The sequence below is a fragment of the Ictidomys tridecemlineatus genome, chromosome 5, assembly GCF_052094955.1.
Source record: "Ictidomys tridecemlineatus isolate mIctTri1 chromosome 5, mIctTri1.hap1, whole genome shotgun sequence".
Taxonomy (NCBI): domain Eukaryota; kingdom Metazoa; phylum Chordata; class Mammalia; order Rodentia; family Sciuridae; genus Ictidomys; species Ictidomys tridecemlineatus.
In genome coordinates this window covers 112,658,756-112,684,136 of record NC_135481.1, presented here as the reverse complement: position 1 = coordinate 112,684,136, position 25,381 = coordinate 112,658,756, and the positions used below count along the sequence as shown (strand labels likewise).

Here is a 25,381-nt window from a genome sequence, read left to right as displayed (position 1 = left end):
GCCCTTGAGCAAGGTCCAGAAGTCAGAGCAGGAGCTCCTGAGGCTGGGAGGGCGGGACCTGGCACTCCAAGAGCCTTCAGTGACCAAGCCGGTGGACACCTGCTCTGCGCAGGCTGCAGGAATCGGGTAAAGGCGGGCAGCCGCCTGAGGACACACCAAGGCGGGAGCTGGGCAGAACCACTGAGCAGGCCCATGCACCAGGCTTTGCTCTATGGCTGAGATTCCTGCTGTCAACGGGCCAAGTCACATCAGCTCCAACTGCCAGGGACTGTCACTGAGCCCACAAGGCATCAGGTTCGTCGTCCACTGGCTGAGCAGGAACTCCGACATCCACGGCCTCCTCTCCCTGGCCGAGCTTCAGCCCAGCCCAGGCAAAGGGTGACAGGGAGGCCGGGTCACCAACAGCACTGTCAGTGCCAAACTGGGAACCCCCGAGATCCAGGGCAAACTGCTGCACACAGAAATTCTCCCACCAGGTTCCCATTCCACACACGAGGCCCAGAACCACGAGCGGATCCATCCCCAGAGACTTCCCCGTCCACAACTGCCTAGGAAGCACGTCCCCTGGCACTCGGTGTCTAGCTTAGGGGGTTTTCTCCCCAGGTCTGGGGTGGGGAGACCAGCTGGGCTTCTGGGAGGGAGGCTTGTGTCTGTCCCAGGCCTACTCTTGGGAGCTTGGCCATCCCCACATCTGTAGTAGGTCGGACTGGGTCCCCCCAATGATGCAGACTAATCCCTGGACTATGACTTGGAAAAGGATCTTTGCAGATGTAATGAAGTCAAGGATGCCAAGACGAGGTCATCCTGGGGTTCGGGTGGGCTGTGAAGCCAATGTGAGGTGTCCTTGCAGAGGGGAGACAGACCAGAACAGACCATGTCCATGTGAAGCAGGGGAGGCCGAGTCAGGATGCCCCCAGGCCATGAATGCCAAGGGTTGATGCCCCACCCAGAGCCAGGGAAGAGGTGTGGTATGCATCCTCCCCAGAGCCTCTGGGGGAACCCACTGCTGACACCTTGATTTTTTGGACTTCTGGCATTTAGAACTGTGAGAAAATAAGTGCCTAGTGTTTTCCGTTGCAAAGTTGGTGGTAACTTGCTACTGCAGCCCTACGAAACGAGTACACCTCATAGTCCCATGTAAAGTCAAGGTCAGCAAGGCACAGAGAGGTGAATAAACTCATCCAAAGTCACACAGTCAGTAAGGGGCAGAGCTGGGATTCAAATCTGGGTAAGCTGTCTCTAGAATCTTCTCCGAACCACAGCTCTAGAAAAGTTTCAAAGGTTTAAGCTTTTAAGATCAGAAAGTTGTTTTAAAAAAGTTTCCATGTTTACGTATCCTAGTAGTATCCAGCAAACAAGGTTCAATAACTTTTTTTGTTGTTGTTTGTTTTTTAAATCCTATTTGGGAATCGATGCAAACATACACAAAGACGTGGAGAAACAGGGCTGGGGATGTGGCTCAGTGGTTAAGCGCCCCTGGGTTCAATCCCTGGGGTACCAAAAAAAAATTCTAAAAGGAGGGAGATGCCAGGGTCACATCCCAGCGATACCCCTGCTTGACACACATGTGCATAAGGAGAAGATGGGGAGAGCCGGCGAGCATCAGTGAGGGAGTGCACAAGGAAGTTGTGACCAGTCATCCCTGGATGGTCACATCACACAGCTGTGACAAACCTATCCGACTAAATCTCAAAATCCTGCTGATGGTGTGGATTCTGATTTCCATTGTGCTGAGATGAGAACGGCCTTGGGGTTGAGAAGCGCGCGGGGGCAGGCACACAGGCACCATGTCTGCAACTTACTCTCTAATGGTTCAGAAAAAAACTAGAGAGAGGAAGAGGGAGAGCAGGGCAGGAGCAAACTGGACTCAATGTTACCCGGTGTGAGGCGGTGAGAAATGCACAGAGGGATTCCTTATTCTGCTCCTGAACTTTCTTAGGAGTTTGAAAACATGTCAAAAGAGAAAGTTTAAAAGTCCTAAAATCAAACAAACACAAAAACCATAATGTGCAGTGCAACAAGCAAGTTCAAGAAGGAATGAAAACATTTATATAATGTGTAAAAACACTCAGTGCTTTCCTGGGGCGGAGGGGAGCACAGGATGGGAGGCCCCACCCAGCTCTGCAAGACTGGCTGGGCCAAGCTGCCCAGGGCGTTCTCCGATTTCCTCTGGACTTCTCTCCGCTGGAAATATTCAACCAAAGAATAAAACAGAAAGCCGCACACGCACATCCTCCCAAGGCCCGGAGCGCGTCACCTGGGCCTATTGCTTCTGCCGGGACCGTCTCCAGCACACTGGAGCTTCCCAGCTGAGAAGCCCAGAGGCCTGCGTTGGGACCTCCCGCCCTGTGACAGACCCGCCTGGTCACTTGGTCTCCAAGAGACTTTTAGGGAAATCTTGATGCTGCCACAGTGCTCTAGGGCAGAAGCCAGGGGAGGTCCCTGGGGACGGCTTCTCCTCTGTGGCAGCCGTGGTGCTCAGGCCAAAGAGCAGCAGCTATGCCAGGGGCCACTGTACCCTGAAGTTCCTGGTTCCAGCCAAAGATGCCAGAGGAGGGCACCCGTGGGCTGCTGGCACGCAGGGAGGGCCAGCCCCCCCCCATTCCAAAACCGCGAAGTGATGAACGATGCATCCGCGTTCTGGGTTGGGGGACCCAGGGTCCCAGGGAACTATGCTCCCCCATGAGCCTCAGTGTCCTTTGGGAAATGGGGGGAACATGCCACCTGCTTCAAGGGTGGTGTGGGGGTCAAACGGGATAAAGCAAATGAAGAACTTGGCTCACCACAGGGACAAATGCCAAGCAGGACAGCAGGCCTGGGGACAGCTCTAGGAGGAGGGCAAGGCTGAAGGGACTCGGGGCAGAGCAGGGCAGGAATTCCCTGGGAATGGAGGTAGAGGGGACGCTCCCAGAGAGACTCGTGGAGCACCTGGCTTGGATGAGGGTGTGCGAAGGCACCTGTCGGGAAAACCCATCATTTGGACCCTCGAGTGAAAGCCAAAGCCCTGTGGCCGAGGCTCGCCGGGTCCCATGGCGGAAACGCCCCGTCATCTGACTGAAGGCCTCTAGGGACACAAGCCTGTGGCCTGCAGGGCCACCACTCGGAGAAGCAATTCTCAGAATCGATTCTGAGATGAAGCCAGTTCCCCTGAAATCTTGCTTCGTGTGCTTTTCTACACTTTATTGGTTACTGAGGACAATCTGCTGTCCCCACAAAGCTCCTCGCCCAGGTAGAGAGGGCATGGGCACCTCCCACCCCGGGGTCTCGGGCCACCAGGTGGAACAGCCCCTTCTCCCACACAGGTAAGGTTCACCAACCACCTTCCTGAGGGACACTGGACTGGATGTGGACACACGGTCCCCAGCAATCGGCCAATGTCTACTTCGGTGATGTTTAATACAGCTGTGGAGTTGTGCAGCCATGACCACAGGGAATTTAGGACAATCTCGTCACTCCAGAAAGAAACTCCTTCCTCACGGGAAGTGACCCCCCCCTTTCCTCCTGCTGGCCGATCCCCCACCCCACCCCAGGCCTGGAATCTACCGTCTGTCTTTACGGATCCGCCTGCTCTGGGTATTTCCTCTACACGGGATCATACATACGTGGTCTTTCATGTGCGGTTTCTTTCACTCGGCAGAGTGTTTTCGAGGCCCATCCGTGTTGGAGGGGCCAGCAGAATTGATCAGGGCTTCCATATCAATGTTTAGTTGACAAATCATACTACATTTAAGTTGTCCATTCAGCTGTTGATGGACATGTGGGTTGTTTCCACTTTGGGGACTTTACGAATAATGCTGGTGACATTCATGTGCAAGTTTCTGCATGGAAGATGTCTTCAGTGCCCTTGGGAATATATCCAGCATGGAGTTGCCAGGACATCTGGGAACTGACTTCCTGTTTTCCACAGCAGCTGTGCCACCTGACACTGCCACCAGCCACAGATAAGGGTTCTAACACCCCCATACCGTTCCAACCCTTGTTATATCTGTCTTTTTTTATGGTCGGCACTCCAGTGGGTGTGATGCAGCATCTCCTTGCAGCTTTGATTTGCAATTCCCTGATGGCTATCAATGTTGAGTGCCTTTAATTTACAAATATTTGTTCCACTCTTATTTTTTTTGGGGGGGGGTACTGAGGATTGAACTCAGTATGGAACCACTGAGCCACATCCCCAGTGGTATTTTTTTATTTTTAGATTCTATCTCCTAAAGTTGCTCAGGGTCTCACTAACTTACTGAGCCTAGCCTTGATCTTCTGATCCTCCTGTCTCGGCCTCCAGAGTGACTGGAATTACAGGCGTGGGCCACCATGGTGGTTTGTCCTTTCACTTTCCTGGGAGTGTCTTTTGAAACACAGAAGTTTTAAATCTCAGTCAAGTCCCATTTGTGTCTTTTTCCTTCGGTGGCTTATAGTTTGGGTGCACACGTAAGAATCCATTACCTACTCCAAGGCCATGAAAATTTACTAAGAGTTTTTTGGCTTTAGCTCTTGCCTTTGGGTCTGCGTTCCATTCTGAGTTAATCTGTGTGTGGTGTGAGGTAGGGCTCCAACTCCATTCTTTTGCATATGGATATCAAGTAGTTCCAGCTCCATGTGTGGAAAAGACAATTCTTTTTCTATCGAATTTTCTTGTCAGATTTTTAAATATCAACTGACTACAAGTTACGGAGTAGTTTTGGGTCCTCTTGTCATACTATTGCTGTGCTTCTGACCATGCTGTGCATCCTTCTGACTCTGCGTCTCTGAAGCGTGGCAGGGCGATGACCTGTCACACTGACGGGCATGTAGCCATCTCTTCTGGACACTCATCCTCTACAAAAGTGTTGGGCTTTCTACAGCTACAATACTTGGGGCATTTTTCTTTTCTTTCTTTCTTTCTTTCTTTTTCTTTTTTTTTTGGCAGTGTTGGGGTTTGAACCCAGGGTCTTCACATGCTAGGCCACCCCCCTACTACTGAGCTACACCCTCAGCCCTAGCTACACAATGCTTTGGATTGGAGGATGGGATCACACTGTGGAGACAAAGGGAGGTAAGGCAGGTGTCTGAGATGAGCAGCGCCAATGCTGAGCTCCTTGGGAGAGCAGGGGCGCTGCAGAGGAAGGGGTGACACAGAGGAAGGGGTGGCACAGAGGAAGGGGTGGCACAGAGCAAGGGGCGCTGTGGCTGCAGTCAGGAGACCACAGGCCGCTCTTGCTCTCCACGTGCCCCTGCGCAACTCTCCGCACGCAGCCTGGTCTGTAAGATGAGAGGGTTGAACCGGATCCAGGATGCGAGGAGGGTGAATTTCCGCGTGGACTCCCGTTTCTTGGTGGTATTGCTGAGACGGTCGCCCTGGAGACAGAGGATTGGGGACCTGCCAGAGATGGCCGCAGGGCTCTGCAGGGAGGGCAGCGTCAGGGCCGGGCTGAGGCTCCCTCCAGCACTAAAAATTCCACGACTTTCTGACTCAGCAGACCCTTGGCCAGGGGCCACCCGAGGCTCCTGTTCCAAGCCAGGCTGGCCCTGCCCCAGGGCAGAGCCGGAGAGGGCGGGCGGCCAGGCCAGCCTCTGTGGCTTCCTCTCTGCCAGATCCTTTTTCCTGAACGAGTGTGACGCTGAGCCCTGGCTGCTGTCCCCTCCCACCCCTGGCCAGGCTTGGGTACATACAGGATCCATACCGCGGCTACAGGCTGACCAGAGGTCCATGGGGGTGAAGGAAAAGTAGCCACTTGAGAAACCTCCTCACAAACGCCTGGCAAGTGCCTGCAGCCTGGTTCCAGGAGCTGAACGACGGCACGAGGCCTCGGCCGCTCCACAGGCGCTTGGCCTCTTTGTACAGCGCTCGGAAAACCCTGTTCTGAGATGGTTCCCGGGGTTTCTCCTTACGCAGAAAAACAAAATGCCTTCCATGACGAGGTGGGCCCAGGGGCACCTGGAGGCCTGGTCCTTGGTGGGTTAGCCCAGGAACCTGGACGGCTCTGCGCCCTGCCCACAGCCTCTCAGCGGAAATCACTCTGAACAGGTCTTCTGGGCCCGGAAGTGCTGAGGCCGGGTCAGGCTCTCTGGGTTCACACGTCACAGCCCACATCAAGGGGCCTCGCAGGTCAAAGGCTTCCAAATTTTCCACATCTGTGTGCCACAGGCCTTCTGCTGCTCGGAGTGGCTGCTGGGCACTGCCTGCCCCGGCCTGGCCTTCCTGACCCAGCCAGGTGCTCTGCTCTTCCCTGAGTCCTGCCTGCAGCGCTGGTTCAGCGTGGAGCCCTCTGGCAGCTGCTCCACTGTGCCTCACCTGTCCCCGGACCTGTTTCTCAGATGCCCTGACTAAGGGCGCACAGCCTCAGGCTCTTTGTGGCCTCTGACCTGGCTGCTCTGTCTTCACCTGGGTCTCTGCTGGACAGCCTGGGCACCCGTAGCATCCTGGGGACCTGAGCTGAGTCCTTCTACCTCCCTCTAGAGCCTCCTTTGGCTCACAGGTCCCAGCTTCTAAAAGCCCACACCTGGCTAGTTCAGCCAGGCCTGCTGACCACCCACCCTGCAAGGCTTCGATCAGACAGTCCACTCATGTTGGGGCCCAGCTCACAGATGATGGTATCAGTTCTGTCCCCAGTGCTGTGTGCAGTGAGGACTCCAGTATGACAACAGCTGTGTGGCCTAGTGGTTTCAGTGAGGGCTTGAAAACCAGGAAGCCTGAATGAGTGTCAGCTTGGTGGCCTTTGCAGGTGATCTTACCTCTCAGCCTCAATCTGCATACATCTTCAGTGGGGACCTAATGTGGCTGCTGTAAAGGGCTCAGGACCCTTGTGCCTAGCAATGTTCAATGACTTGAGTGCAATTAGGGCACCCACCACGGGGCAGATGCCCGTTGAACTCATCATCCTGTCCACGCTCCCCCAAGACCCCCCAAATGTCACTGAACGTGAAGAAGTTACTAGAGAAGACAGAATGTGGGGGACAAACATGGCCAGAACTGAAGCTGGAGGCTCAGGGCCCAGGAACCACCAAGGGCAACGAGAGGCCCTGTGCACATCTGTCACGCAGGCCTGTTGGGATGGGCAAGGACGAGGGGTGTCCCAGGGGGGCAGGGCAACAGGTGGGACCGAGAATCCTCCCTCATACCTGTTTGTAGGAATTTGAACCTTGTAACTATGCTGCCTGCTCAAAGGACAATTAAAATGACTTAAAACTCTGAAAAAGAAAAGTTCTCCGTAGCAGGATCTCAGGGTGCCGACGAGCCGGCTGGGGGGTGGTGGTGGGGGAACGATTCAGAGGACTCTGGGCCCCTTTCAGTGAGGACTCCAGGAGGAAGGCCAATTTCCTCCTAGACCCTGCCGCAAGGAGATATTGCAAAAATGCAAATAAAGCTTAATGGGCAGAGCTGTCCCCTGCAGTGCGACTTACACTGTGAAAAACTAGAACCCGCCCAGTGCTGGCCCACCTCCCTGCGCTCTGTGTTCTAGCGCCTGGCTCCTCTGCAATCGTGTGCTCGGCCTGGTGCAGGCCGGGAGTTCAAGAGAAAGACGTTTAACCACTGAGTGGTTAGGAAATATTAGTACCACTGGAGGAAGCAACTTTAGATATTCAACTGACTAAAAAGTACGGAAATAATGTCACTGTCACACATGCTCAGGGCACAGCCTTCATGGAAGGCTAATCAGTAACTTCTAACCAGGACTGCAAACACACAAGCCCTTTGACCCTGCGATTGTGGAGACTTGTCTTTATAAACAGAACCCCGCATGAGGACGACACGTGGTGCTCATTGGATTCACTGGAGCATTGTCGGTAAAGAAGAAGTGATTGGAAACAACCTAAATGTCCATCAGCTGGGGACCAGGTAAACAAATGGAAGATTATGCAACTGCAAAAAATGAGAAAGCTCTGTGCATGGATATGGAAAGACTTCCAGGGTGTGTGAGTGGCAAAAGCAAAGTGCAGACCTGTATGAAGTTCATACTCCCTTTTCGGAAAAAAATAAAAAGAATTGTTTGCATCTGCATTGAGAAAAAAAAAACAACAACAACTGGATGAAGACACAGGAAACCATTAGTGAGGCAGGGGAGGCGGCAAAGGTGGGAATACATTTTTCCTGTACATCTTTTTCTTTATATATTTTTATTCTGAATCCTATGAACATATTACCTACTCAAAAAGAACTTGGTTATGTTCCCATGGCTTACTGTGTCCTGCGGCCACGCATCACTCTAACTGCTCTCACACAGGAATAAGTTAGCCCTGTAGAAGGAACCCAGAGGGCAACCCTGGTATCAGCCCCATTCCACAGAGGGGGAAACCGAGCTAGGGACATAAGCACTGAGTCTGCAGAGGTAGCAGGCAGCCGGCCTGGGTGTGAACCAGGGTGACGGGGTGCCCACGTGGGGAACACGAGACCCACGGCATCTCTAGCAGCTTGTGCAGAGAAAGGCGGAGACCAAACAAAGAAGCTTCCAGAAGATACAGAGGGACACCAACATCACCTGATGATGGAGAGACTTATAACAGTGCACACACACATGCACACTCACACACATGCACACCCAGATGCACACACACGCACACTCACACACATGCACACACTCACATGCACACTCACACACATGCACACACTCACACACCGACATGCACACACTCACATACATGCACACACTCACACATCCACACATCCCGACCTGGACCCAAAGCGTGAATGGGTCAAGCAGGACCCCCTGGAAGGTGTGGAGCGCCGTCTGGCCACCAAGGAGCCCAGTTCCGCACCTGGTCACATGCGCGACTCGTCCCCATCGCTAAGGGGAAGGCAGCACTGCAATAGGAAAGTGGGCGAGCGGTCCGTCACCCAGAGGGTGTCCAAAGGCCACCAAACCCCCGAAAGACTCTCAGCAGCTCAGGGAATTGGGGGATCTCAACACTCCCGTGAGAGCCCGGGGGAGGGGTCATGGGAAGGAAGACCCCGTGGACCTCGAGGACATGCAGGAACCGCGGTGCCCACCGTGGCTCTGCGTGGCAGCAGAGGCCGGCGCGATGGCAGCTCAGAGGGCCAAGAGTGAGATTCCTTCCTCTTTTACATTTTTCGCAACACACCGAACTTGAACAACCAGCCTGCTCTTATGATCATTAATTACTGTTATCAGAAAACAACAGGGGAAAATTTCAGGGACACAATAAAAATGGGAGACCAGTGACCCAGGAGCGAGACTCATGGCTCTGCCGGGGCCTCCCCGACGATACAGAGGGATGAGCAGGGATGGGGAGGGAGCCCCGCTGCCTGGCTGCACCCCAGCCCCCTGGACAAGCAGGCCTCACCCAGGGAGCAAACCGGCCGCCTGCCCCAACTGGGGCCTGTTGGCTTTCCCTGTGCCTCAGTTTCCTGAAATATTCTCGTGATCACAGGCTCAAGAAGCAGCGCAGATCCGACAGGATCCTCTAAATGGAGAGGATGTATAAGCAGAGGAAGGCCATCTCTCAGGTAGACACCACGCAGGCTGAAGGAATTAGACTGACTCCAGACTTCATTTCTGGGGGTGGTGGGTTTCCCTAGTTCACACTCTAGCCAGTGCGCCGAACAGAATCTGAGCGACGATGGAAACGTTCTGTATGTGCACCGTCCAACAGTCACCTTCGGTCACATGTGGCCACTGAGCCCACGGAACACGACAAAGTCATCTTACTGAAATCGATGTCATGCGATGTGTAAAATAGCTACCCCTGGCTGCTGGCTTCCACACTGGACGTGGCAAGCCTGGACTTTTCGATTGTTCCAATCTCTTCAGTGTGTGTGTGTGTGTGTGTGTGTGTGTGTGTGTGTACTTGCCAGGTTTGTTTTCAACTAGAAAGAAAAGAAATGGCTTTAAGGCTCCACGCATGCCGGGTGTTATGGCCATTACCGTCGCTATATTCGGAACATTCTTTGGAAAGGAAATTCCAGCCCTGGGTCATTTGTCCTGGTGTCTGATGGCCCCTGCTCTTGGGAGTGGCTCCACCAGGCTAGCTACAAGTCACAGCCTGGCTCTGCACAGACCCTGTCCTTCCTAGGCTTGTCCCCTACAGTCCCCTGGCTTCTAGAGACCCAGATCCTAGGCCAGCCTTGCTTTGGTGGCCTCCTCCCCAGGATGAACCAGGCTGGGAAAACAGGAGCCAGAAGCTCTGGGGCTCAGACAGCTGGGTGAGTCCTCAGTCCCCACCAGGAGCACGCACAGCACAGGCTGCTGTGTGACCTCGGGCAAGTCTCCCTCTCTCTCTGGGCCTCATCTTCTCAGCAGTAAAATAAGAGAAAGGTTACTTGGCCCCACCTGCTTCACGGGCTGCCAGGAGGGTGAAAATGACCGCGTAGGGCAGGACGTGAGGGGGGTCAGCCTGGCTCTCCAAGGCCACCCTCCCAGGGGATACTGCCAGCATCAGGAGGTAGGAGCAGGGACACAGCCCTGACCTGACCCTGTAGGTGTGATGCCTCCCCCCGACCCCGTGACGCTGAGCCACCCGCGGCCCACCTAACTGCTGCTGTGACCACATTTCCTCTTCTGGGGGATCAGGGTGACGTGTGTGCCTCAGGCTGATGGTGGGCGCCTCCTGGCCCAGGCCCACCTGGCACAGCCCCCGGCAGGCCGCCTCCCCTGGCCTGAAACCCACCACTGGGCTCCCGTTCCCCATCAACCTGCGGCCCACTGCCCCCGCCAGTCGGCTGGGCCCTCCATGGTGAGGCCTGGCGTCAACCTCGGTGGGGTTTGGGAGGCAGGAGAAGCTGAGGACCCTGGCTGCTGCAGACTGAAGGTCTGTGTCCCCTAATGTGCACGTATGTCCCCCAGCGTGACGGAGTTAGGAGGTGGGGCCCTCGGGGGGCCAGGTCATGAGGGTGGTGCCCTTAGGACAGAGGCCCAGAGCACCCCTTGTGCAGGAAGAGGGCTGTCCCTGAACCAGGAAGTGGCCTCTCCAGACACTGAACCCACCTTCACCTTGATCTTGGACTTCCTGCCCTGGGGCTGGGAGAAGGGCACGTCCATGGTGGTAAAGCTGCCCAGCTATGAGGAGGAGTCCTGGGGCCTGCAGGGCACACTGCACACCACCCAGCTACATGTCCTCCAGGGACTCCAAGGTCAGGGCTGCCAGCAGAGGTCAAGGTCGGGCCTGCCCCACCTTTCTGCACCTCCCAGGTTCTTCCTGGTGCCTGTTTGCATCAGGTCAGCTTGGGGAGGCTGGGGAGGCTGGGGAGGCTGGGGAGGCTGGGGAGGCCGGGGAGGCTGGGGAGGCCAGGGAGCCTGTGTAGGTCCCAGCAGCGGCCTTTCAGGGTCCAGGCACCCCCAAATCTCAGGGCTCTGCAGCAGCCCCAGAGCCTCAGGGAGTAGCACTGAGATGCCCGCAGGCGGCTAAGCAGAGGCTCTGGCCTTGGACAGACCTGGATTCAGGGCCTGGCTCTGTCACTCCACCTGAGCTCTTCCGTCCAGCCACTTGCTGACCTCGGTTTCCTTGCCTGTCAGCTGGGCACTGCCATCCACCCCCCAGGGACCTGGGATGGTGAACTAAGAGCTCCTGGTGAAGTGACCTCAGACAGTCGGTGCCTCGTCACTCTGAATGGCGAGAATCCCAGGGGACTGAGGGTCCCCGGTCATTGTTGGCAGCACCCTGGAGGCAGAGGGGCGCCTCTCTCCGGGACATGGTGCCGAGGGCTGGAGGAACGGCTCGGCCACGCCTCGTGGTGCTTGGCTCCGCCCTGGCCCTGCAGAGGGCCTCTCCAGCCACAGCCCCTGCTCACAGGCCTCTGGGGCCCACCCTGCTTCTCAGGCCACCGGTGGGTTCCTGCCCTTCTCCTGGGTCCCTCTGGCCTGAGGCAGCCCCTCCTCAGCCCTCTCCTGGGCGCCAACCTGCAACATGCTTACCCAATGAGCACCTGCCCGCCCTGCTCTGGGTGTTCCTTACCGGCCCTAGCGACTGCCACTCATCACAGTGTCCTTGGGGTCAGCATCTGCCCCTGCAGGGTGCTGATCCGGCAGCCACAGCCCACTCTCCACCAGGAGTCACTGCCCTGCCGAGGGGCCTCACGGTCTCACCAGCCACAGCGGGCGAGCTGGCTGCTGCAGGACCAGTGGCCAGGCAGAGTGTGCTGGTGGGTCTCCCAAGGGCCAGCGTCCCTGACCACCCAATGGCACCTCTGCATAGATTAGAGAAATATGCTCTTTACTCCGCCGTGGTGTAGGTCAGCCCCTGACCCTCTTCCAACAGCTGTCATGTCACATGGCTCTGCAGAAGCATGAAATTTTGCTCCCACCTGCCTTTTTCTCAGCCAGGTACATCTGAGCAGTGAACAACCTGAACCATGGTATATGACAGCCCAGAGGCCTGACATATAGCCTAGGAGGCTTCTTGCAGGAGGTGGAGGTGAGGCCTGAGAAAGGAAAGAGCTCAGCCCCTTCCACAGGCTGGAGAGTGGCAGCCAGTGAAGGCTCTCATCCCTGGGGCCTCATAAAGGACTGGCCTACCCAGGCCTGCCTCGGGGAAACCACTTCCCGTCTCTGAGCCACAGACTCATCTGTAGCAGGGGGCCTGGGGGTCCGGGGGTCGGGGGCCTCTGGGACAATGAACTCTTGCTGGAGCAGGAGTGGAGGGCCGTGACTTGAGCCGTGCTTTCTCATGACTCATGGCTGCGTTTGTGCCAGGAACTTCCTGTGCAAAGGTGCAGGTCAAGATGGCCCAGCTGCTAGGGTGAGGCCCGGTGCGGAGCTGTACCAGTCGGGACCTTGAGCCCAGACACCAGGTCCCGGGGACAGAGAATTCTGCTTTACTGAAATTTTGTCATAAGTAAGCTTCGATGGCAAAACCTATAGAATAACGTGCTGAGCCAGCTCTGGTCCTGCTCCTCCCTCGGGGGACGAGGTCCCACCTGGCCCCAGCTCTTCCTCTCTGTGTGTCCGTTTGTCTTTTCTCAATTTCCCATCAACCCTTGCTTGTCGAGGTAAGCAAGGGCGGGCGTTGCTCCAGCCATCGGAAACAGGACCCCCGCCTGTCCTTCAAGCCCTGTTGAAGGCCCTGGCCCAGCCTGTGGACACAGCCCACCCTGCCTAATCCCAGGCCACACTGGGCCTCTCACACACAACCCCAGCCCTTCCCGGACCTCAGCAGCTCTTCCGGGCTCAGAATGAGACTGCTCTACCCGGAAAGGGGGGTCAAGGCCCAGCCAGGTCAGGACAAGCCTCTCCCAAGTCCGGGCCAAAGGGAGGTGGCCACTGAAGGTCAGCCTAAGCCTGGCCTGGCCCCCAGTAATACTCAGCGAAGAGAGGGTCCTGAGCACAAGGGGGCAGCCGGCAAGGACACAGCCACAGCGCAGACCCCAGGTGTGTCCGAGACCTGCTCCCAGGAGCCGCAGAACATCCACACAGGGACGGTCTGCCCAGGAGAGCTCTGGACCCAGAGCACCGACAGGGAAGCCAAGGCTGGGCGAGAGCAGGGCTACTTGATCATCAAAGCACAGGATCTGGGAGTCACAAACACGCGGAATGAACAGGCGGAAGTTTCTAGTGAAATCTAAAACTCACAAACATGCAACATGAAAAAAAAGATTTGCAAACTAATCCCTGAAACGTGAGCCTGTCAGTGCAAAACTACCTCTCTGCTCTCTTCCTCCTTCCCACCTCCACTAGGAAATGAGAACGTATGGATAGGCGTGTCTGGTGCTCTGGACGAGAGAACATTCTGTTAGTTAGAATTAAGTTTGTCTGGAAGTGACAGAAAATCTAAAATAACAGTGACTTAAGCAAGATACAAATGTATTCCTCTCCTATATAAAACTCTTGGTAAAATGATGCTCCGACGTATTTGGGACCTTTACTGTACTGTTATCCCACGCTGTACAGATTCTACTCTTAAGTTTACCTCAGAGTCTAATATGGCTGCTTTAGCTCCCACCATTATCTCTGCATTCAAGTCAACAGGAAAGAGAAGGACATTCCCTTCCACTTTAAGGCATCTTCAAGCAAACTGCACTCCCCACCGATAGCTCATCAGGCCACATCTCGCTTTAAGGAAATCAGGAAATGTTTGGCTAAAACTTATACCTAGCTAAGATTCAGGGGCCAATGCACAGGCTCTGCACCACCCTCCAGCTCAAAGACTCCATGATGGTGACCCATCTCAAGGAAGTGGTCCCCAAACCCTAGACCCACAGAGATATTCAGGATCTTCATTTAAGACAGGAGACTTGGAAGGAAACCAAGGAGTCCACGCAGGCACAGGACTAGGCAGCTCCACCCACTGACGGGATCACTCACGATGGCTGTGGCGACGGGGGTGGGCAGTGCATGTCCACAGCGCACACGGGGCAAGGTGGCAGAGAACCAGGCGAACAGAGCACCCTGGACCAGGCACAGATCCCAAGAGATAAAACGTGCTCAGTGCTTTCAGTTCCACTTTGTGTCTCTGTGTTTGAACTCTTTTCAAGTGTAGAACAGACGCCTCATTTTTAAAATCAATAGTGTCCACACACACACACACACACACACACACACACACACACACACACACAGGCCTCAGCAGCCTCAGAGCCTAAAGAGCTAAGAGCAACCATCTCAGGTGCTCTGACAACACCCGGGGGAGGCAGTGGCCACCCCCTGCCTAGGAGAGGACAAGGGTTCACGGCAGGTTCAAGTGCAGCGTCTTGCCCAGGGTCACTGAGCTTCCAAGTGAGGCGTGGGCCTGTGGGCTCCGTCACCAAGGTAAGTAGGTCACTCTTCCCCGTGTGGCCAGGCCCTTCACACTCAGCACCCTTCCCTACCCCGGGGCAGGCTCAGCAGGGCCCCACCCACTTGTCCCACCCACTTTCCCACTCAGGGCCCTCCTCCTCCCCGAATTCCCTCCTCTGCACCTGCCCGATGTCTCTGTGAATGCCACCTCTGCCAGGGAGTCCTCCCCATCACCACAGCCACGTGTGATAGAGCTCTGCACCTCTGCAGGGGGCCCTTGCCTTTGATTATGTGCACCTCTCTCCTACCTCCCTCTAAAGAGCCAACTCCTGAAAGTCCAAGTGTTCAGGAAAGGGGTGGATGGATGGGTGGATGGATGGACAGGTAGATGGATGGGTGGAGGGTTGGTAGATTGGTGGATGGATGGACAGATGGGTAGGAGTTTAGGTGAGGAAGACATTCACCAAGGGAAAAAAAATGCCTGCATTCATTTCAGATTGATGCTCTGTCCAAAATGTCCAGATCAGAAAGATCCAAACATAATCAATGTGACCTTCAGATGCCATCGGCTTTGAACTGTCCTTGCTTTGAACTGCAACATCCTAGAGACATCTACAAGATCCGCCTGTGACACTGAGAGTAAGGAAACCGGGGACCTGGAGGTTGGGGAAAGAGGTCCTCAGTGAATTCTTTCTTGGCAGCCTAACCTTTAGCCAGAGGCCATCAGGTTGTGAATTAAGACGCAAGGTCCCTTGGAACAATGGGGAAGACCTTTGGTGACCCAGTCATGGAGCCCTGGGAAGCCTGTGGAGGAGGGCAGGGCTTCTCCGCCACTGTTGTCCCCTGTCCTTCCCCCGGGCTCCCCTCTCCTCTTCCCCTCCCTGGTCTTTTGGAACAGGCTCCTCCATCCGTCCAGACACCGCCTGTCCACGACGGTCAGGAGCTGGGCGTTTGAAGTCTCATCTCTTAACAACAGAATCAAAAGCTCTTGGCTTTGCTCAGAATCAGTGGTAGGACGGGGAGCACGTCCTGCAGAAGGGCCCCTCTTGTGTGTCCCCTCCTGGTGGGTTCAGGGTCCCCACTCCTGCCACCCTCTCCTCGAATCCTTGCTGACGGGCTCCAGGCTTGTGGATGGAGCCAGCGCTGGGGACCTCTGGCCTGGCCTGGTCCCTGGACGGGAGGCTGGGGCCGTGTCCTGGAGGCTGGGTCCTAAGGGAGTGTGCCACCGCTTCCAAAGTACCCAAGCTTCCACCCCAGCTGCTCCCCAGGCCGTTTAGTCTAGAAGGAGCTGACATTCTGCAGGAGATCCGTTCATTCTTTCAAATTCTGCTGAGTGGGGTTCGTGAGCCCCCGGGAACCGCTGGCCAGGTGGGACGCGGGGCTCTCCTGAACACTAGCCTCCTTTCTGCTCTGGGGGCAGGCTCCCCTCCTCAGCGGCCACCCTGGGTTTCACCCGGTGACACTGTGAAGAGGTCAGGGTCACCAGCCCCACCTGCACAGGGGCAGCTGGAGGGAGGCTACAGCTGCAGGGAGCCCATTCCCTCAGCCTGGCAGCACCTCGCCTCTGCATAGCCTCCGGGGGGGACCAGAGGAGGCCCCGAGGCGACCACCGAGTCCCCCGTCTCCATGTCCCCATGGGGCTCCACTCACTGCTCCAGGCCTCCTCAATGCCAGACCAAGGCCCCCCTCCCGGGAGACACCCCGACCCACGTCCCGTCAGCAGGTTGTCCCAGGAAGCCCTGGGCCTTGTCCCAAGGTAGGGGGCTACCAAACAAACAGGCTTTCCAAAAAGAGTCTTCAAAATAAACCCACAGCAGTGAAAAGATGTGTCCTTCCAGGTCCTGGGTCAGGGAGATGACCCAGAAGTCTCCTTCCCGGGTCTCTGTTTCTGAGAAAAGTGTACCTAGGTGTTCTGGACTGTTCCTCAGGCTGCCCTTCCAGCATGGTGGGAAGAGGCTGCCCGTCTGCAGCGGCACTTCAACCCCTGACCCTTCGCCTGCCTGGGGGCTGGTCCTGCAGGGAATCCCTGAACGTCAGACAGAGCAGGGACCCCGAGATCTCGAGCTCAGTCCTCACGTGGGAAACTGAGGCCAGAGAGAAGAGGGACAGACTGCCTAGGAAAAGAATCCCCAACACCACAGGGCACAGGACCCTGGAATCTCCTCCAGTCCCTACTGACAGTCCTCCAGCACCCAGCTCCCCAAGCATCTTCCTAATCAGCAAAGGACAGTTCCAGGAAAGGACAGTGTGGGCACCTTGTGTACACACACACACACACACACACACACACACACACACACACACACACGCCCTTAGATTCCTGGTTCCTCAGTGGCCCAGAGACCTGCATTTGGGAGAGGAAGAAGGGGCTAAGCAGGGTCCCCACTCAATTCCCTGGGTGACCAGCCATCCTCCTCCTCCTTCTGGGTTGGGGGAGGGGGTGCAGTGGCCTTGGAGGGTCACCACCTGCTGGAGAGGGGAGCTGCTGGGCTCCCCACCCCCAGGTCTGGGCAGCTTTACAAATCCCTCCAGAGTTCAGGGGACTTGAGGCACAAAAGAGAAACTGGCTCGGAGATTTTTCAGACTCCACTCAGGATATCACAGCCCACAGGCACTTACTGAGTGCCGACTGTGTGCAGGACACAGGATATGAACACGGGAGATCTGACTCGTGTGTAGAATTTTACATTCTGAGTAGGAAGATGTGATATTGAATGGGTTTTGGCTTCTTTAAATTTGCTAGGAAAAAAGAGGTTCGTGCCAAAGAAGTTATGCAGGTTCCCCAAAGAGGAATCCCATGAGCCTGCCCAGGTGGAGGGCTTCCCGGAGGAGGTGGGCCCTTTAAAAGGGGCAGAAGGAGTGCAGAGGTCACCCTGGCCTGCAGGACCTTCATGGGCAAAGGCGTGAGGTGGCGAACTGGGGAGGACAGAGGAGGTGAGCTGTGGGTGGCTTCGAGCTAGACTGGGCTCCCCAAAGGCCTCTCAATAAGACCTCAGGGTGACCAGGGGGCCTCGGGGGACAGGCTTCCCCCCGCTGCCTGGCATGAGCACCTTCTGTCTTCACCAGCGGGAACCTTGCCACCAAAAGGGCTCATTGCAGGGAGCGGGTGGGGACCAGCAGTGTGGTGCATGCGTGGAAGTGACCCCTCTTGTCTTCGGTGGCTCTTGGGGACCCTCCACATTTTAGATGCCCCTGGGGACAGGAGCAGTGCCATTTCCTGGTTCTCAGATCAAATAGCAGGCTCGGGGTAATAGGACATCACCAAACACTCTAGAATTGGCCACCAGATCAGCATGGAGTGGCCCCCAAGAACAAGATGACTTGTGGCCCCTTCTTCCTAAAGATGACCCTCCCAACAGGGGGCAGGGGGCTGGCAGAGGAGGCAAACCAGAGGGCAAGGGGTTGTCTGGGTCACTTCCCTCCCTGGGATCTCTCTGGCACAGAGCCCCGTCCCTAGAGTGCCCAGGACCCCGCCGTGGGCGGCCCTCACATGCCCTGCCGCGCTCACCCATCTCCCCAGCCAGCTTTTACTTTCCAGCTGACTGGTGTCAGGCCCTCTGGGAAGCAACCTGTCACCCAGCTCCGGGTCCACAACCCAGGTGCCCTCCCTGCCCGGCCCTGTCCCCCACTGCCCCACCTCCGGGCCTTTGCTGGGCCTTTCTCTCCTGCCTTCCCCCTCCCTCCTTGCCGGCTGCCCACCTCAGTAGTCACTGTCTAGATGACAGGCGCAGAGGGATGACTCACTAGCCACGACAGTGTCAGAGGGAAGAATCTGTGGTCATTTGTCACTCATTTCTTACTCCTCGCTGCTCTGGCCTGTGGCCGGGAGGCCCTGCAGCGGGGCTGGGACCCTGTCTGCCACATGGAGCTCCAGGGGAGGAGGTTGAAGGCTCCTGGTGCCTCCTTCTGCTTCCTGGAGACCAGGTCCTGGGGGCCTCCACTGTGGATCTGGGGATCTCCTGGGTTAACGGGAGGGCATCCTGGGGCTGCAGGGGGTGGGGGGATTTTCAGCTTTTAACACTTGTGGCTTCAGTGACGATCACTGCATAGGGCTCCAGGCCCAGGTCAGGGTACGGGGGAGGAGGGCCTCAGGGGGAGAGGGGCTGGGTCCCCTCATCACAAGCAGACCTGCCCGCCTCCCCTGTCCTCTCAGCTGCTTCTCGGGGGATGTACTGGAGCTTCTCGGGGCCAAGGCTGGTGAGAAGCCTTCGCTGCTATGGCCAGAGTCTCCTTCAGGGTCTGGAAGGACACGTGGGAACACCAGACCTTAAAAGCAAGGAGGCCCAGGTCAGGGCGCAGAGCTGAGCCAATGGCTCAGACTGAATCATCGCTGGCCCTGCCCGGGGAGAGCCCCATCTGGGCGCCTGGAGTGATGGGAGGGCTCCGGAGGGCTTTGGCAGGACCCCCCTACCATCTCAGGCCCGGACCTGAGTTCCACTCTTCTCTGCGGGGTCTCCATTCCCTGGTTGTGACACTGGGGGCTTGGATTAGGGCTGTGACGGGCACATTTCTTCCCAAGGCGGGTCCTTTTGCAGATGAAACTTCACACAGACACTCCAACAGCAAACCTGTGGAAACGCACCTGGTGCCTGCCATGGCGGGGCAGCGTGGGGTGACAGCCAGGTCGCCCCTGAGCCCCAAACCACTGGCCCTAATGCCCTCTATGAGAAGACGGTCTCAGGTGACTTCTCCACTCCATTGGGCATCTGAGCCCTGAAGCCCCGGTCCCTTAGCCATCTCAGCCTCGCTTGTCATTCCCAGCTCTTCTGTCCCTCCATGTCACCTGGAATCCATCGGCAAATCCAGAGGCTCTGTTGTCTGGTGTCACCACTGCCCACCTCGTCCTGGCCTCTCCTGGCCCTTCAAGGCCTATCACAGGTCTCTCCGCTTCTGTTTCCGTTCCACCTACAGTCTGTCACCCTCTATGCAAACTGTCCTGTGGCCCTGGCTTACTCAGAGAACCCACCAAAGCCTTTCCGGCCCTCTGGGGCCCCACCTCCCTCTGTCCTGACTCTCTGCTCCCCAGCCAGCCACATCCCCCCGGGACTGCTCTTGCTTTAAGGCCTCTGCTAAATGTCCTGTCCACGCTGTGGCCGCTCCTGCCCACGTGTCCAGAATGTCCCCCTGGGCTCCCCACACCTCCTAGGCTGACTTTCTGTCTCTTCTTGGTAGAACACCAGCCTTGCAGGGGCAGGGGCATGGTTGAAGCCTGGGCCCAGCCCTGCCCAGTGCAGACTGCTAAATGAATATTGAATGAATGGCAGAGTCTGAAAGGTGAGAGGAAGTCTCTGCACCCAGGGCACTAGGCAACCTGTCTGCATTTTCTCTCTGCCTAGCCAATGTTTTAAAAAAGAAGTAGGAAGGGTTGACTTGCAAAGATCCTCCAGGGACCAACACTTAAGTGGCAGCTTCCTAGCCCCGTGGAGGTGAGGCAGGATGCATTCCCTAGTTATCCGAGCATCCTCCCCCCAGAAGGAAGGAGGGGCTCTGGAACAGCAGGGTGGAAGGACACATGCCACCAAGGACTCAGGATACCACCTTGAGTGGCTTGAGGGGAAGGGCCTTTGAGTTTTTGCCTCCTGATCTTTGGGTACTGTAACGTCTGGGGTATGCCAATAAGGAGCAATGAATGTGGGGGTCATACCCCCAAACTGCACTGTAGTACTTGAGGGTCAAGAAGGATCAGGCTCCTATCAGAAGAACAGGGTAGAAATCAGACGAGACAGATTGCACTGCTCAAGTTTCCTAGACTTCTGTCAGTTGGAAAGGCTGTCCCTCTGTCACTAGAGCTAAGCAAGTGCATTTCAAGAAGGTTGTCAAGGGCATTCCTTTGCCTGGGGCAAGGTTAAAGAAGATGCTGCCTATGAACCCTTCCAACCCAAAAGATCCCTCTGCAATAGAGCCGCATGGTTAGCAGCAAACCAAAACTCAAGAGTGTTTAGGATGGACCAGGCAGAGCTCTGAGCAGGTGCATTCTGAAATGGCACAATAACCTCATGCTGCCTGTGGGCAGCTGCTTAAATACAACTCATCCAGTCCAGGAAGCAATCCTATGCAGCAGGTGGTGTTGGATTTACAGAGAGGGAAAGGCAAGCTCTCTAGTCCAAGTGAGCAAAAGGAGGATCACACCTTTTTATTACAATAACTTTTGAGGGTTTTCCCAATAGGCCAATGTGCTACACCATTTCTCTGGATTTAATACTTAAAACAACAGCAAAGAGGAGTTAATACTGCATAGTCTCATGAAGTAAACTGAAGCACAGACAGGCTAAATAACTGAATAGGTAAAGAGCAATGAAAGGTAAGAGGAAATGGGTCAGGCTAAGTCATCCCTGGGAAAAATGGGAAGTAGGTAAGGTCAGGCCCCAGCCACTTGTCCTCCCTCCTCCCAGATCCTGGCCAATTCCACCCTGCAATCTGGGGTGTGGCAGACACTTGCCTCTGGGGGCCCCTTCCCCATTGGAATCCCCAGTCCTTCCCACAAGATGGTATTGTCTTTGCAGGGTGGCTTCCAAGGAAAAGCAAGCATTCAGGGTCCAGAATTTGTGGGCTGGGGCTGCAGTGGAGGAAGGGAAGGAGTTTAGAAGAAGGGAGGCTTCCAGAAGAGATTAAGGACCCCTCCAAGGCACTCCCAGTCCCTCCCACCCAAGGGGTCCGCACCTCCAGCTGTCCCCGGAATCTAGGAATGCACAAGATCCGCCCAACTCTTCTGTTGGGCTTAGAACTGAGGCCCTGGGAGATGAGGTCACAAGGCTAGAGGAGGCAGCGGCAGGGTGTCCATCATGAAACAGACCCGGGACTTTCAAACCGAGACGCGCTCATGGACCATGGCACCCAAAAAGATTCCAAAAGGCTCTCCCAGGAATCTGCCTTAACAAACTTGAAGCTTCCCGGGCGCCCTCTGGGATGGATCAGGCGACAGGTTTCTCTGCGGAGCGCAACCCTAATGCATGAGATTGCAAGGTGGGGGCAGGCGAGGGGGAGGTGAAATCAGACGCTAGGGAGCCCTCTGGGAAGTCGGTTCCCAAACCTTTCAGCTTTATGCGCTCAAAGCTGTGTCCCCCGCTCCAGGGCCCTGCAAGATCATACCCACCCGGTGCACCCTGGACCCTCCCCAACCACTAGGCTCGGCAAAGTCCCGTCCAAAGGTCATTGCCCCAGGCCCGGCCAGTTCAGCGGGGGAGGGGATCATGGGGGGCCCTCTGTCCCGGCAAGCGGATCAGTTGAAATTGAGGATCGCCTGAAATTGCGGGGGCCTTGGGGCCCCTATCCCGCGCTCGGAGGGACCCCAGGACCAAGGGCGCGCCCCGGGGCTCAGGCGGAGCTGCGGTGCTGCAGGCTGGAGGGGCCCTGGCCGCGCACACTCGCACGCAAAGTTCAGACCAGGCAGGAGTCGGAGGGGACAGCCGCGTCTACACCGGCGCCGGGGTTCTGGCAGGTAGAGGCGCAACCCTAGAAAGCCCGGCGCCCGGCCGCGAGCGTGTGCTGATCTCCCGGTGTCCCGGCTGAAAAGTTCAGCCAAGTCGTCGGTTGCTGCAGAGTCACCCTTCCCCGAGGAACCGCGGGCTGGCCTCGGCCGCGGCTGGGTTCCCACACGGTCCGAGGTGCGCGGTGCAGGCTCTCGGAGCCCGAGGACTCCCGGGGACGGAGAAGTGGAGTGGGGAGGCCGAGCAGCCCGCCGGGAGAGCGGCGCCCGCCCCGACTTACCCCTGGGGGTCCCCGCGCGCGGGCGCCCCGGCGCGTCGGATCATGCCGCCGGCAGCTCGGGCACGGTGCTGGGAAGGGCTCAGGCGCCGCGAGGCGCGGAACGCGGTGGCCCCGGTGCCCACATGTCCCTGGCGCTGGCCCTCGGGATGGGCCCCGGCCGGCGCCGCCGCCAGCCCCGCGCCGAGTCGGGAAGCCGCCGCCGCCGCGCTCTGGGGCTTTCGCTCCCTTCCACTTCCTGTATCGCAGCGAGCGGGGCTTTCAGGAAGAGGCTGGCCTTGGTGGTCAAGGGTTTTTTGTCAAAAGCCATTCGGCGGCGGCTCGCGGCCCCCTGGGGCACACGGAAGCCGGGCGGCCGCGCCCCCGGGGCCGGGCCTGGCAGCGGGCGGTGCCCGGGCAGAGGCGCCCAGCGCCGGCGCCCAGTCTCGGGGTGCCGCCTCCGCCCGCTGGGGCTGCAGCCCGGGCAGCCTGCGGGCTCCGGAGAGGGAAACCTAAATGAACCCAACTGGGCTGGGAAAGGAGGCCCTCTCCCCTCCGACCCGCCCCACTTCTGCCGGCAGGTGGGGAGGCCTGGAGCGGAGTTCCTTGGTCCCACGGGAAGCCAGGGCTTTGCCTCCGGTCTGAAGGGTTTGGAAATCATTCAAGGACAGCCTCAGACCGGAGGCAGGGCGCCTCCTTGGCATCTCTGACAGGTGGCCTCTGTCTTGTCTTTATCCCTTCTCCTCTATGAGCTCCTTATCTAACAAGGCTGGCAATGACTCATCTGTGCCACGGGGCACCTAGATGCTGGCAGAGGGAGAAGGCCAGCAGGTGACATCCTCAGCAACCCAGGTGCCCCCCCCAGACTTCCCTTCAAGCACTCAAAAAATGCCCCCTTTTGAGTCTGCTGTGCTCCCAGAGTGATGGGGTGGCACCGGACCTTAGGGAATCCAGTCCCTCTAAAGCAGGGTTTCTCTCCACCTGAGCACTATGGACAGCAGGGGCAAGTTAATGTTTTGCTGTTGGGCCACTTGATGCACTGTGGTGGGTTGCTTAGCAGTGCCCTTCACCTCTACCCACTAGATGCCAGCAACACACCACCCCTCTGTTAAATGGAGCCTTCTGGTGGCAGTGTGACATGGTGCAGCCCTTGAGGTTTGGGGACAGCCTGGTAGTTCCTCAGAAGGCAAAACAGAGTTGTCCTGTGATCCAGTGACTCCCTCCCAGGTCCATACCCAAGAGAAATGACAACTCGTCTACACAGAAACTTGCACACAAGTGTTTATATCAGCATTGTTCCCAGCAGTCAAAGCCTGGAAGTGACAGGGTCCCTTGGTTGATGAGCAGTGAGCACAGGGTGGTGCCGTTATGTCAGAGGATATTATTTGGCCATCCCTAAGGAAAGAAGCACTGATAACATGTTACAACATGGATGACCCTTGAAAACTGACTAAGCAAATACTCAGAACAGGCAGATTCACAGAGACAGTCACTGGTGGTTGCAAAGAAACTAGGAGCAGAAGAGAAAGTGAGGAATGACTGTTCATGGTTACAGGGTTGTTTGGGGGGAGGTGATGAAAATGTCCTGAAATTGATTGTGGTGTTGGTTGCACAACTCTGTGGCTACACTAAAAACCATTGAATTATACGCTCTAAGTGGGTAAATTGTATGGTATGCAACCCAATAAAGCTATTTTCTTTTAAAAAGGCACAAAAAGCATGGTCTCCAGGAGACCACCCTGACTGCGAAAGCCCACAACGCTGCCCCCTCTGTAGCCCAGATCCCTTCAGACCCCTGGCTGGGCCATGGCCAGATGCCATTGGCTTGTCTACTCCTCCCTGCACCATATCCCTCAACAGGCCTGTAGCTTCCCATTTGGAAATGGGTTTTGAGGACAGGCCCATGTTCATATCCAACCCAAAGACCTTCTAACTGGGTGGCCTTGGGCAAGTCCCTTCCCAGAGCCTCAGTGTGCTCATCTGCAATAGTGATGAGCACAGATAAGGTGGGCACCATTATGATTCCTTTGTTGTTCCTAAGACAAGCCTATAAGCCACTCTTGGATCTCCTTGTGCCCCAGAGAAGGGGTGTATCCAACCACCGCACCTGGAATGGGTTTGAAAGCCCTCTAGGCTGATCTAGACACGAGTAACCTGGTCTTCTCCAGGAATAGATTTCCTTCCACTCCCCGAGTCAACAGAGCAGGTCCTTCAAAGTGTGGGTCCCATGGAACCAACCCTAGGCTCTTATCACGTCACCACGGAGGCCTTCTGAAGTTCACTGCTCACCTTCCTCTGAGAAGCCCAAGTTCCTCAGGTGCACACCAGATGAGGCCCCAAGGCAACCCTGTTACTGACAACTGCCAAGATTACAGACACCTGAGCAGGTGCTGTTAGGTGTGGTCTCTGGTGCACCCTGGGGTGATGTCAACCCAGGCTTGTCCTTGCCCCACTTCCTGAATCCCATTTTCCTTCCCAAGTTCCCGACCCCCCATCTTCTTCCCTAGCCATGGATCTCATACGTTCTATACATGGACTCCTGTATAGAAGCGAGAATCTGGTGTTACTGGGGCCCCCAAACTCCTTCCCTTTTGTGCCTACCTTATACAGGAGCTAATGAAGTGGAGGTGAGGTGCTTTAGACAGTGCTTGGAACATAGTAAGTGCTCAATACATATTGGCTATGATTTGTACCATGGCAAAGGCCCTTGATGTATCAGTCAGGTCTCCCAAGAAACAAATAGCTCCTCTGATTAGGATGATTTAAGAAATGTACAGGTAGCAGGTTGGGGATGTAGCTCAATAGTAAAGTGCTAGCCTAGCATTTTTGAGGCCCTGGCTTCAATCCCCAGCACCATGAAAGGAAAAAAAAGAAAAGAAAAGAAACGTGTAGGCAGTTATATCTGAGAGACTGCCATGACCCTGAAATTGTGACTGTCCTCAGCCCAAAGGATGAGGAGTGAGGTGGTGACCAGACCCAGAAGGACAGCAGAGATTGCCCTTCCTCAATAGGGAGGAAAGGGCACCTCAGTCCCGGCTGTCAATGTTGCGTGGGATAGA

The 25,381-nt window shown here is 56.3% G+C and overlaps 1 protein-coding gene across 3 annotated transcripts in view; it reads right to left on the bottom strand.

Annotated features, from left to right (window-relative positions):
* The window catches only part of Rin3 (Ras and Rab interactor 3), a 108,977-nt gene extending 86,047 nt beyond the window's left edge, over positions 1 to 22,930 (bottom strand). The window contains exon 1 of one of the 3 annotated variants that reach the window (XM_078050739.1): positions 22,347 to 22,930. In XM_078050739.1, the coding sequence (XP_077906865.1) occupies positions 22,347 to 22,390 (44 nt within the window). In that variant the 5' untranslated portion in view covers positions 22,391 to 22,930. The remainder of the gene's footprint in view (positions 1 to 22,346) is intronic. The other 2 variants (XM_078050741.1, XM_078050738.1) reach the window with 2 other exon arrangements.
* Between the last annotated feature and the right edge of the window lie 2,451 nt (positions 22,931 to 25,381).